This window comes from Macrotis lagotis, unplaced genomic scaffold (assembly GCF_037893015.1).
Source record: "Macrotis lagotis isolate mMagLag1 unplaced genomic scaffold, bilby.v1.9.chrom.fasta BILBYCTG039, whole genome shotgun sequence".
Taxonomy (NCBI): Eukaryota; Metazoa; Chordata; class Mammalia; order Peramelemorphia; family Peramelidae; genus Macrotis; species Macrotis lagotis.
In genome coordinates this window covers 311696-325066 of record NW_027421946.1, presented here as the reverse complement: position 1 = coordinate 325066, position 13371 = coordinate 311696, and the positions used below count along the sequence as shown (strand labels likewise).

Here is a 13371-nt window from a genome sequence, read left to right as displayed (position 1 = left end):
AAAATCCTCAGTTTCATTGGAAGTCCATCTTTTACCCTGAAAGTGGATGTTCATTATTGCTGGGGAGTTGATTCACAGTTGTAAACCAAGTTCTTTTGCCTTCCAGAATATTATATTCCAAGTCCTAGGAGCACTTAATGTAGATGCTGCCAGATTCTATTTAATCCTAACTGCAGAACTATGGTAGTTGAATTGTTTGTTTCAGGAAGCTAGTAGTATTGTCTCCTTGACTTGGCGGTTTGGGAGTTTAGCTTCACTATTTCTGGGAATTTTTCTTTTGTGATCTCTTTCAGGAAGTGATTGATTAATTCATTCAAATCCTATTTTTCCCTTTGCTTCTAGGATCTCAAGACAACTTTGCTACTTTATTTCTTGAAAAATAAAGCCTAGGCTCTTTTCCTAGTCATAACTCTGTTAGCTCAATAATTTTTATATTATCTATCTTGAATCTGTTTTCTAGGTCTGTTGTTTTTTCCCATTACAAATATTTTCTAATTTTTATTCTCTTGCAATTCTTTGTTTATTTCTTGGTTTCTCACAAATGCATATGCTTCCCTTACCTTTATTCTATATTTGAAGGAGTTATTTCCTTCAAAGAGATTTTTTATCTCCATTTCCAGCTGTCTTATTCTGCATTTTAAGGCATTCTTCTCATCATTTGCATTTCGGGTTCTTTTTTCCATTTGTCCTAAGCTAGTTTTTAACATGTTATTTTCTTCAGTATTTTTTGTCATTCTTTCAGTAAGTTAATTACTTCATCTTCATGTTTTATTTGCTCTCAATTCTATTTCCAATTTTTCCCTGCCTCCATTATTTGCTTTCCAAAGTCTTTTCTGAGCTTGTCCATAGCTTAAGTCCATTTCCTGTTTCTCTTGAAAGCTTTGGATACAGAAGATTCAACTTTGTCATCTTCTAACTAGATATCAAATACCTCCATGGGATCAAGTAATTTTCTGTGATCAGGTTCTTCTTTTTCTGTTTTGTGTTCATTTCCTCAGCCTATAACTGATTTACTGCATTTTCAAAACTTTGCAACATGTTTTGGGACACCCCTCAGGGATGTTAATTCCTTCAAGGTCTTATGGGAGGGTCTAACTGCTCTCTTCCCTGTGCTCTAGTCTGCAGAAGACCACAGGTCCTCCCTTCTGCCCTAGAGCTGTGAGGAGGACTCTTGCTCCTCTGTGGTAATATGGGGTCACAAACTGCAATATGGATCTGAGTGTGGGGATGCAAATGAGTCCTGCCCTGTCTGTGGGTTGTGCACTCTAGAAGTGCTGTGTGGATGCCAAGGGCTACTCTGAGACTGGCACTAACTGGGGCCTGAGCTCAGTCTATTGCCACAGAGTACTCTGACCACCCCTTTGAGCAAATCTGGTGATCCTTGGACCAAGAGGTCTGGGAAACACTCCCTGACATGGAGTCATTCACTCCCCAGGGACCCAGGTGCCCATCGACTGGTTTATTCAGGCTCCATCATTCTAACACCTGGCTGTATTATAGCTCTTTCCATCCCCTGATCCTGGTGAAAAAGGCCTTTTCTGCATAGCTTCTAAGTTGACTTTTACTGTGAAATTGATTCACTAATACTTTCTATAGGTTCTGCCCCTCTAAATTTTGGCTATTGTCTTAATTTGATGGGTTTTGGAGTTTCCATAATAACCTGCCCTACTTTACAGATGAGTAACTTTGGCAAGTAGGGAAATAAATGATTTGCCTGGAATTATGTAGCTAGAAAGTGTCTGAAGAAGTTTTTGAATCCAAGTTATTTTCTGTCTGTACAGTCAAGGATGGAAGAATTTCTCCCATGCTCACCTGTAATGTTTTTTGCTCTGGGAATAATATTTCTTAGATATCTTCATGCCCATGATTATAGCTTCAAGTCCATTTTTCCTGAGAGACTTCAACTCCACTATGAAACTAACCATAGCCATCTCCATACCAGTGGCTTAGTATCAATTCAATGTTGATAGTAGGAATAAACTGTGGTAAAACTCAGTGAACTGCCATGTTTACCTGGGGTCTTCCAAGCTGTGTCACATTTTGTCTAGGCTCGAGCGCAAGGTATCCAGACAGCTTTCTGGGATTCTTCTTATCATTTACCTGACGTCACAAATTATCAACGGAGGACACAGTCTGATGATGACATCTTTCCTTCAATACATTTTGTTAATAAATATTTTATATGTTTCACAATTATATACACTAGCAGTTTCTTCCTATCATTTTTTCTTAATCTTGGAATTTTACTGTCTTGCCCCGCCTCCCTTTCCTCCACCCTGCCCCTCACTGAAGGCAATCTGATAACCTTTACATTGTAACCTTGCTATCTACTGATCAAAATTGAATGTGTTGAGAGAAAAATCTTATCATTGAAGACAAAGTAAAATATTGGATTTAGTAAAATTATGTACTAAATGAGACACCTTTTTTAAAAAAAATTGAACAGAATGGACTTCGTACTTTGTTTAAAATCCACAGTACTTTAGCTGACTAAAGATGATATTCTCCTTTGCAGATACCCTAAAGTTGTCCCTGATTATTATGCTGATGAAATGACAAGTCCCTTAAGAGTGATCATCACCCCCATTTTGCAGTTAGTTATACAATATTCTTCAGGTGCTGCTCATCTCACCAAGCATCAGTTCATGTAAATCCTTCTTTGAATTCCCATCCCTCCTGGTTGCTAATAGTACAATAGAGTTCCATAAAGTAAATATACCACAATTTGTTCAGCCATTCCCCAATTGATGGACATTCATTTGATTTCCAATTCTTTGCTTGCCACAAACAGAGCTACCATTAATATTTTCATACAAATGATGTTTTTACCCATTTTTCTTGATCTCTTCAGGGTTTAGACCCAATACTGGTATTACTGGATCAAAGCACAATTTTATTGTCTTTTTTGGGAGTAATTCAAAACTGTTCTCCAGAAAGTTTGGATGAGATCACTGAATCACCCACAATGTATTAATGCAGATTTCCCACATCCGTTCCAATGCTGATCATTGTCCTTTCTGATCATATTGGCCAATCTGAGAAGTATGAAACTGCTCCAATTTTCATTTCTCCAAATAGTAATAATAGAGAAATTTTTCGTATGACTAAGGAAAACTCTAAATTCCTTATCTGTAAATTGTCAAGACATCTATCAAAAGAAGAAATCATAGATATCTATAGTATGAAAAATGCTCCAAATTGCCATTGATTAGAGAAAGACAAATCAAAACTACTCCAAGGCACCACCACTTCAGTCTTTCAGAAATGACAATGGAGGAGGGAGGGTACACTCAGTTCTAATCTTATATAAGTAGACTATAATGTAGACCTCTTTGTAAAACAATTTTTATGCAATATAAATTTGACAATGAATATGGGAAAGAGAAGTTAAGAGAGAGCTTGGAAAGGCATCAGGCATTTTGGTCTATCTTTTCAAAGGAGATCAAGATGACATCACTTATTTGGAGTCAGGTCAGTACATTGTATTTCATTAATCAGACCAGTACAAGCACAGAAACTTTTACTACAAGGCCAGTATAAACATTTCATATAAGCATGTGAGACGTGCCATTTTTCACAATCAATTCCTAAATTCTTTAGACACCTTGAGTTTGTAAGTGAACACAAATTCCATGGACCAATGATGATTGCAATCATGTTTGCAAAAGTTTTTTCATATAATTTCTTACTTTTTACTGCTGAGGGGATTTTCTGTTGCTCCAATAATTAAAACAGACTTTATTGAAGCAGTTTTAGAGCATTTTTTCTAGCTCCTTTCTCTGATGACATGAGTAGTGCGTTCTTTTAAAAAGCCTGCTCAGATATCCATGGATCTACCTACAGTTCAGTCTCTATGACCTGGACCAGCTATTGTTTCTGATCCTTTTTTTCTATGTTGAGAATAAGAGGAGAGATGCAGAAATTATCATAGTCAAATGTCACAAATTTGTTGTAAGGATTTTTCTTTGCCTTTATGAGTTCTATCCCATAAGAATACCAGTCTTCATTGAATATATCTTATATCCCAATCTAGTCAATAAATGTCCATGCTTACCAAAAGACTGAATGATAGGTTCCAGGAGAAGGGTATGCCATTTGCAGGCAAATGCCATGCTACTATCGCCGGCCCCTGTAGCATTGGAATGATCCCAGGTACAACCTCTACAAGTTACATATTCACATTCAAGGGAAATAGCAGTCCCAAGGAAAAATGACAAATAGAAGAAGTAATGCCAAGTGTTTAGAGTGCTTTTCAGAGCAGTTTGCTATTGGCTTGGAAGGAAAATTGGGCTAAAACATGACTGGCAACAATGGAGCAGCAAGGCTCTCAGAGATTTGGTTTCCATTACTCAGTTTACTCATCTGGGTCAGACTACTTGTAAAGATCATGACTGGTTTCTTCAAAATGATGGGGAAAGACAGAAGCTCCTAAAAAATGAAAACACCACAGTGTTTACCAACAGGACACTTCATCTATTTCTTTTTATTCTATTTAATTTCAAAAACCAAAAAGTAGAAATGAACAGAGAAAGGCATGATTCTTAACTAAGATGAAATTTATTTTTATGGGAAAAGTAATAGTTCAAAGTGCTTTTATGGTGATCTATAATTCATTTATGAGTCAAAGAGAAATGGTGCCACTCAACTATTCAGTACTGATGGAGACACATAGGATAGTGATAGGGACATGATCCTAGTGAAATGAATACTTCCATAGTATTCATAATAGACCATAATCACTCGATGCAGAGACTCCTGACTCTTTACCTCAAATTGAAGTCAACCAATCCCTAGATGACTTTCCAACTGATAAAGATGTTTTGAATTCCATTAGAGTCCTTTGATGTGTCAAAATCCCTCACACTGATTCTATCCCAGTTGGAATTTTCAGGATGTAGGGTCCATTGCTCATCCAAAAGCTGAGTAAAATTTCCTGGGTTATATAAGAGAAGCTTATGCCCTAGGATTTTATAGATGCCTCCCTTTCCCATTTCTATAAAGATAAAGGGAATAGATTATCCTGTAACAGTCACAGGGGTATTTTTCTTTTATTCATTGCTGAGGAGATTCTTGCCAGAGTCCTACATAACAGACTAATCCTTCATCTGGAAGATGGTCACCTGAGAGAGCCAGTGTATCTTCAGAAAGGGTCAAGGAACAGTCAATATGGTGTTTGTTGCCCAACAACTAAAGGAAAAATGTGTGGAACAGGAAAGTGGCAAATAAGACTGAGGCCTTTGATACTGTCATTTATGAGGAATTCATGGAAAATGTCAACATTTTGTTGCCTCGAGAAATATATTAATATTGCACATCAATTCCCTGATGACCTACTTTCTTGTATTATGGACTATGGGTGATACTCTTGTGATTACCAATCACCAGCAGACAAAAGCAAGTCTGTGTGCTTGCTATTTAACTTGAAATTTTCAGGAACATTGTCAAACAGCTTCAATGAGGATAAATATGGCTGCAAAGGTAGTTACTGAACTGATATTAAATTCTTCTATTTAAAATGGCTGCAAAATGGAGGGAGTATTGGGGCATTATTTTAATTTTTCAGATGATTGTGCCACCAATGCAGCCACTGAAGCAGATATCCTTCAAATTATGAAACAATTTTCAGTTGCTAATGATAATTTTGACCTAGCAAGAAAATATAGGTTCTGGTTACAACAAATGGAGAGGATTTGAAAACTGTAGTTGTTAAGTTTTTTTACCTTGTCAGTATACATTCCAAGGATTTACACACTAATAAAAAGACTGTTACAAACGCAAATTTCTAGAGCCAGCTTTGTATTTGAGAATCTCTTAGTGATAGTGTATGAAGAAGAGGTATTGAATGGACTACCGGAATGAAAAGAAAGTCTATGCAGTCCTTGTTCTGATCCCAGTGTTGTATAACTGTGAAACCTGGACAGTCTACCAATGATACACCAGGAAATTAAATCATTTCTATTTTAATTATCTTAGGAAGATACTAAAGGTCACCTGACAGGATAAGATAGTAAACACTGACATCCTTTCTCAAATTAAACTGCCAAACATTCAAAATTTGCTACAGAGAGCACAATTATAACAGACTGACCACATTGCTCAAATATCAAATGTACACTTACCAGAAAGATAATTTCATGTAGCACTCACATGGGACAGGGAGATAGTTAGAAAAAGTGACACAAGGACAGTCTCTAGTTATCTCTTAAAAACTCTACTACTGATTGTGCAACATTGGATAAACTGTCACAGGACTGCTCAACTTGATGCACTCTTCTCAACAGAGAGGGAACGATCTTCTATGAGCTAAGAAAAATTGAAATAATTCAAAGGAAGCACAATATGAACACGTTTAAATAATCACCCCCATGAGTTCACATGACTTAATTTTGCTCAATCTTTGGTTGCACATTCCAAGTTCATATTGCTCTGTTCTGTCAGTCAGACATGCTTATGCTTAAGATCCTAATATTTCGATGTCTTTTGGTCTTCTTCAATGATGAAGGATGAGAACTGATCATGTCAGCTAAGTTTATCTGAGTTTTCTCATTGAGTGACTGCAGTATGTCAAAATAATATAACTATACCTCAGTGAAATATATTTCATTGGTGAAGGAAACTATATGAGTATAAATTTCTAAATTCATTTAGCAAAGTTACATTATTTATACCGTCTTACTCATGAGTTTTTAATAAAAAAAGGAATCATCGGTTCCCCTTTTCTCAATGTTTTGTAATATGGCTTTCATTTCCATGTCTCTAAATGTATAATAATAAATCTCATCATTTGGAAACTAATTTAGTGGTCTTTCCTCAGTTATTTTCCTTTTGATCTTCAAAGACTAGTTTGATCACTTTGTGGGAGCGATGCATCAGAGCTGAGCTTTTCATGGAATGGAAACCCAAAAGTCAGAGGAGATACAGCATGATCATTGTGGAGCAATAACGTGAGGTTTTTGTTTCTGTTTTTTTGTTATTCATTGGGGAGACATGGGCATACTTATAAACAGTAGGAAATGATTAACAAGAAAGGGAAATGTTTAAAATTAGTGCTAGGCTAAGGATAGCAGAAGGGCAACAAGTTATTGAAGAACACTTAAAAGACTGGTTTCTTGGAGAATGTGAAGAGGTTAGCCTCAGTAACGATTAAAGCTACTTCATCATGTGAGATGGGGTGAAAACAGAGGTAATTGGAAAGGCTTAGGAGTCATGCGAGGTATAGAAAAATAGCAAAAAATGCTTCTTGTGTTATTTTTTACAGTAAAACATGAGATATCTTGGGTGAGAGGACTAGGGGGGAGGGTAAGCTAAATGATGAATAAAAAATTTTCAAGAGCATTTGTGGGGAATGTGATAGTGTGTTGCTAAGTCAGATATAATAGAATACCCTAGAAGAATATGTGCCCAGTAAAGATGATGAAAAAATCCATACATACTTGCTCTAGTCATAATTATTACATGATTTTCTTTACTTTTTTGTTCAACAGACTCAATATAATAGATAAGATAATAAATGATGACATATACTAAAGGTTGAAGGCAGTGTAATAATAATAATGGGGAGAAGGACTGAAGAGATAAGGAGAGTGGTCCCTGTGTCCAAAGCACATTCTAATTTCAAAGAATAAATATTGAAAAGGTAGACAGTGCTGGCTCCTTAGAATGGCATGTTCTTGGAGTTAAATAACAATATAGATGGTACTAGAGGAATCTAATTAGTAATGCAGAACAACAAGATGCAAGAGCTGGATAGCTTGGAAGAAAAGTTGCTACCATCAAGTTACACACATACATGTAAACATGAATTTATATATATATATATATATATATATGTGTGTGTGTGTGTGTGTGTGTGTGTGTGTGTGTGTGTGTGTGTGTAGGAGTGTATTATATACAAATGATTCTAGCATTTGAAATATTTATATTACACTATAAATTTCAATAATCATAGCATGAAAATTTATAGGTTTACATTCTCTATAAGTAGATATATGAATTCACATATCAGTCAGTAATCCCAATTTCTAACCAATTGTATTCATTGGATCAAAGGGAAAACCCAAGTTCATTGGCAAACCATCACAAGTTACCTATCTAATTATCATATATAACCTATATCTAATAGGAGAAAACCATTTTCTTTTTTAAAACAAGAACATCAATGTCTGTGTGTGTGTGTGTATGTGTGTGTGTGTGTATGTGTGTGTGTGTGTGTGTGTGTGTGTGTGTGTGTGTTTGAGGGAAATGTTTGCTAACTGAGAATGAGTTTCATATATAAATCAATAATGCTAAATCCTAACTAATTGTATTCAGAGGATCAAACGGAAAATCCAAGTTAATCTGAAACCAGACAATACAAGTTATCTATCGATCTATCTATCTATCTATCATATATATAAGCTATATTGAAGAGGATAAAGCAATTTTCTTTCTAAAACTGAGAACAACAGTGGCTGTGTATGTATGTGTGTTTGTATGTGTGTGTTTGTGTGTGTGTGTTTATATGAAAGAAAAGTTTCCTATTTGAGAATAAGCCCTGCTGAGTATGGAGTAGCTGGATTTTTAGATCGTTGCCTAGTGTGGAATTCACTGATACTGTTATACTGTTCAATGAAGCTACCAATAACAATGCAGTTTGATAGCATCTTTGATGCACTCAAGATGATGAAATGCTATGCCATGAATCACAGATATTTTAAATATTACCTTAACATCCATCTGTTACTTCTGCAAGTGTGACTGTTTTCTACTGGATTAAATGAAACATGAGTCATAATATCATTCTTGATATAAATAGCACATGAATTCATGAAATAAATTCAATGCATAAATAAATTTTCCATGGAGAGATCTATAGGTGAGTTAGTATAGTTAATTTTATCATACTTTTAAAGGTAGTTTAATCCAACACCGAAAGTGCATGAATATTACTTTGAATATTTTCCATGCATTTCTAATAGATCATCCATGGGAATTGTCTTGTTTTTAAAAGTTTTCATTTCTGTGGCTAAGAGCTTTGCCAAAAACCTTCTTGAGGGCACATACGACATCTTTATTTCTGAGACTGTAGATGACAGGGTTGAGCATGGGAGCAAGAATGGTATATGAGATGCCTATGACCTTGTCCTGACTTGGAGTATGATAGGATTTTGGTCTCATGTATGTAAATATACATGAACCATAGAATATGACAACCACAGCCAGGTGAGAGGAACAGGTGGAGAAGCCTTTTTTCCGGGCCTCTATAGATTTCATATGAAGCACAATTCGGAGGATCTGACCATATGAGACAAGGATGATGGAAAAGGGAATTAAGAAGAAGAATGCAGCACTCACAAAAAGTTTTTCTTCATATTTTGATGTATCAATACAAGAGATTCTCAACATGGCTTCTACTTCACAGAAAAAGTGCTCAATGCTTTTGCCACAATATGGGAGAAGCATTACAAAAGTTGTCTGAATTATAGAGTTGATGATTCCCCCAAACCAACAGCCACCAGCCATAAGGACACTGATGAGCTGATTCATAAGGATGGGATAACGCAGTGGGTGGCAGATGGCTACATAGCGATCATAGGACATGGCTGTGAGAATAAGGCACTCAGTACCCACGAAGCTGATAGAGAAGAAGATCTGGAACCCACAACCTGAAAATGTGATGAATTTACTGCCAGATATGTAGTTAAAGGCCATCATGGGAACAATATTTGAGATGTTCAAGATATCTGTGAAGGAGAGATGCTTGAGAAGGACATACATTGGAGTGTGGAGCTGAACATCAAAGTGGATAAGAACAATCAAGACTGTGTTTCCCATTATTGCTACTGTATACATGATAAGAATAAGTGATAAGAAGAGCAATCCAAACTGGTTTGGATCCAATAATCCTTGTAGGATGAAATCTCCCACAAAAGTCTGATTCTTTTCCTCCCTCATCAGTATTATTTCCTTTCTCTCCTGTAGTACAAAAGACAATTTTTACAAAGGAAGAATAGACAAAATCAAAATCCAGTACTGAATCTATGACCATAAAATATTGCCTGTCTACTGAAGTTATTTCATTGATTTAGGTTAGTAAATTGCAATTCAATGAAATCAATTAAATTGGTTACTTGAACAAATTGAGTACTTCCAATGATCAATTCATTGAAGGAAATGCTTGAAAACCAAACCAAGTGTCTCAGCTGTGTAATTCTATACTCATTTTCCTTTCCTTTGTGATTAGTTAGTTGTGTAGGCAATCAGGAAGTTGATTCGGCCTCTAAGTGCCTCGTTTTTCCTTGTACTTGACAGCATGGAACATTTTTTCAAGACAATGAAGAGATTCTATACTAATGGAACTTTGGAATAGAAATATTTGTTGTAAAATAAGCAACAGAGCAGTAGCAAAAATTCCATGAACTAACCAAGGATTGTTTTGTTCATATAATCATCATGACTCTCATGATCACCATCATACTTACCTATTAAATTACTTTTATTTTTAATTTAAAAATTAAAAGAAAAATTGATATACTGTTTAGTATAATAAACCATCCAAAGTCATTCTTACAACACTATTTCTTCTTCTCTGTATGATGATTTCTTACTTCTATTCACTTCACACTTCATCATTTTTTCAAGTCTCTCCATGCCTTTGTAAAATCATTGATATAAGTATTTTTTATGGTTCACAAGTATCCCACCACAACCAAACACCACAACTTCTTCAGTTATTCCACAACTGACGGGGATCACTGCAATTGCCCATATTTTGCTAACACAAAGAGATTTGCAAAAAAATCATATTAATATACAAACTTCTAGTTATTATTGAATTATCCGATATATTCCTTACTATTTTCTTTCTCACCCTCTCCCTGTTATGTTAAATTCCCTTCTCCCCCTGTCACTTCCTTTCCCATCTACTCCTCCAAGATTAAGAATGCCACTCTTTCTCCCAGCATCCTGTGTGAAGCTACACCTCACTCCTGGAGCTGTACCCTCCAGGATCCTAATATGTGTAGGTCTCTAAAAGGCCTTCCCTAGAACCAGTCTCTTTTATTTTTCTTGCCTCTCTATATGCTAAGAAGATTCTTCCATATTTTCAGTTGCAGGTGAATTTAAAATTGTCCAAAACAAACGTATATACATGTATATATTTACACTGAAATAAACATATATTATGGTATGATGATGTGATATTTGTCATTTGTTCTTGAAGAAGACTGATATCAGGGAGATGATAACAAGATAATCAAGTAAAGTGGATTTGATTGAAGGGGTGCTATTCTAAGTCATCTGGTACACTGATATGTGTACTTACATTTACATAACTATAGATGTAAACATATGCACACACATATATAAACACATGCATGCATGTATATGTCTCTGGCATTAATGAATGTCTTATAATTATTATTTAAAATTTTCTTTATATTTCCTCTCCATGTTTTAATATTAAATTTTTGACTGAGGTGCAGTGTTTTACATTTTCTTGTTTGTTTGTTTTTGTTTTTGTTCTTTATAAATTACTCAAAATGTTTCTGTTCATCAAATGTCAGTCTGTTTTTTCTTTTTTCTTTTTGAATTGTACTCAATGTTTTTGGGTAACTTTTTCATGGGTACAATCCCCACTCCTTTGTTTTTCAAAATATGATGCTGTAAATCCTATTGTCTTTTAAAGGAGAACCTCACAGACCTTGTGAAATCCTGACTGTCTGACCACAGCATTTAAATTGTATGTTTTTCCTGTTTTCTCAATACCTCATAATTTTGGAACTTGGCTATGTCATTCCTCTAAGTTTTTCTCTGGCATGTCTTTCAGTTTGAGAATGATAGGTTTTTTCCCTACTTTTCCTTCCTAAGGGTAATTTTTATTAATAAATCCTTATAATATCATCAGGTAATCTGACAAATTTTATATCTCCTATACTTGATTTGTTCTCTTTATGAATTTTTTCCTCACATTTTTCATTTTTTGGATTTACTTTTATCATATTCCTAATATTTTCTCATATTCTCATTTGATTTTTGAATTTATTTTTCAGTTCTTCCAGGATTTATTTTGGGGTTTATTATCACAAACTATTACTCTTTAGGATTAGAATGTTTACTTTTTGTTTTTTTTTAACCTCACTGTCTTCCTCTGAATATAAATTCAGATCCCCTTTTGCACCAAATTAGTTATAAGAGATGAGATTTATTTTCCTTTGTTTATTTTTATTTTGCCTTTTTAAAAGCATTTCACCATTTTAATAAATTTTTATGGTCAGGCTGTGGATATTGTTTATCTAGGTCTTAAGGCCTCCATACTATTATATTCTGAATTCTGTCCAAGGAACAAGCCCAGGGATTTTCTCCTTCCTGACACCACAATTAGTGGCTCCAACCATGCAGTTGCCAGATTATTTTTACTTCCTAGTGAAATGCACTCACTAGGCATATGCTGCCTCATCATCATCCACATTCACATTCTGGGATCACTTCTGGCCAGGTGGCATGAAATTTCTTGTCCTCTGGTCTGCTTTCCAGTTGAGATGCCCTTAGGACTTACTGTTTGTTCATCTAGTGGAGGTGGCTTGGAGATGTCTGCCCTACACTCAGGCCAAACCTCAGCATCTAGAAGTCATGTCTCTTTTGTGAGGCTCTCTCTAATTACCCTTAGGAGAATTGTTTTACCCCTCTGGTTTTACTAAACCAAATTATTTTTTTTTTAGGTTTTTGCAAGGCAAATGGGGTTAAGTGGCTTGCCCAAGGCCACACAGTTAGGTAATTATTGTCTGAGACCGGATTAGAACACAGGTGCTCCTGACTCCAAGGCCAGTGCTTTATCCACTATGCCACCTAGCTGCCCCTAAACCAAGTTCTTTAAATAGTAATTGCCTATGTTTGTAGAGGAATTCTGGAGATTCAGGAAATTTGTAATCTATTTCAGGATATTTCCACATTGCTTCTTCTCTACCATCATCAGCAGCAGTGGCACCAGCATCATCATCCTTATTATGCTGCAGTGGGTAGAAAACAAGCCCTGAGGTTAGAAGGACGTCATATCAAATCTGCCCTAAGATACTTGCTGTTTTATGTCTTTAGTCTTTATTCTCATGACTAAACATCCAAGGCAGAATCTCAATGGAGATTTTCTTTAAGGCAATTCTGCATTTCATTACTTCTATCAGTGTTGTGAAATTTAAAGAGGAGTGAAAATCATTAATTCAGATATAAAATTTCTATGGATAGCACATTGAATTTGTCTTAAAATGCAATATTGTCTGTTCTATTTTATATATTTTATTTTGCCAAAGATTTACCAATTACATTTTAGTAGAATTTGAACAGCAATTTTAGAGTTGAAGAGCCTTTGACTCCAGGCCACGCTTAACTCCTCTGCTT

At 35.4% G+C, this 13371-nt stretch overlaps 1 protein-coding gene across 1 annotated transcript; it reads right to left on the bottom strand.

The window, feature by feature from the left end:
* Positions 1 to 8982: 8982 nt before the first annotated feature.
* LOC141504044 (olfactory receptor 2AJ1-like) lies at positions 8983 to 9933 on the bottom strand. The gene has a single exon (XM_074208901.1). It carries the CDS (start codon positions 9931 to 9933, stop codon positions 8983 to 8985), a length of 951 nt encoding a protein of 316 aa, XP_074065002.1.
* Between the last annotated feature and the right edge of the window lie 3438 nt (positions 9934 to 13371).

Bases quoted from the DNA above. Each gene is read 5' to 3' on its own strand.
- LOC141504044 (XM_074208901.1), bottom strand. From the start codon at position 9,933: ATGAGGGAGGAAAAGAATCAGACTTTTGTGGGAGATTTCATCCTACAA.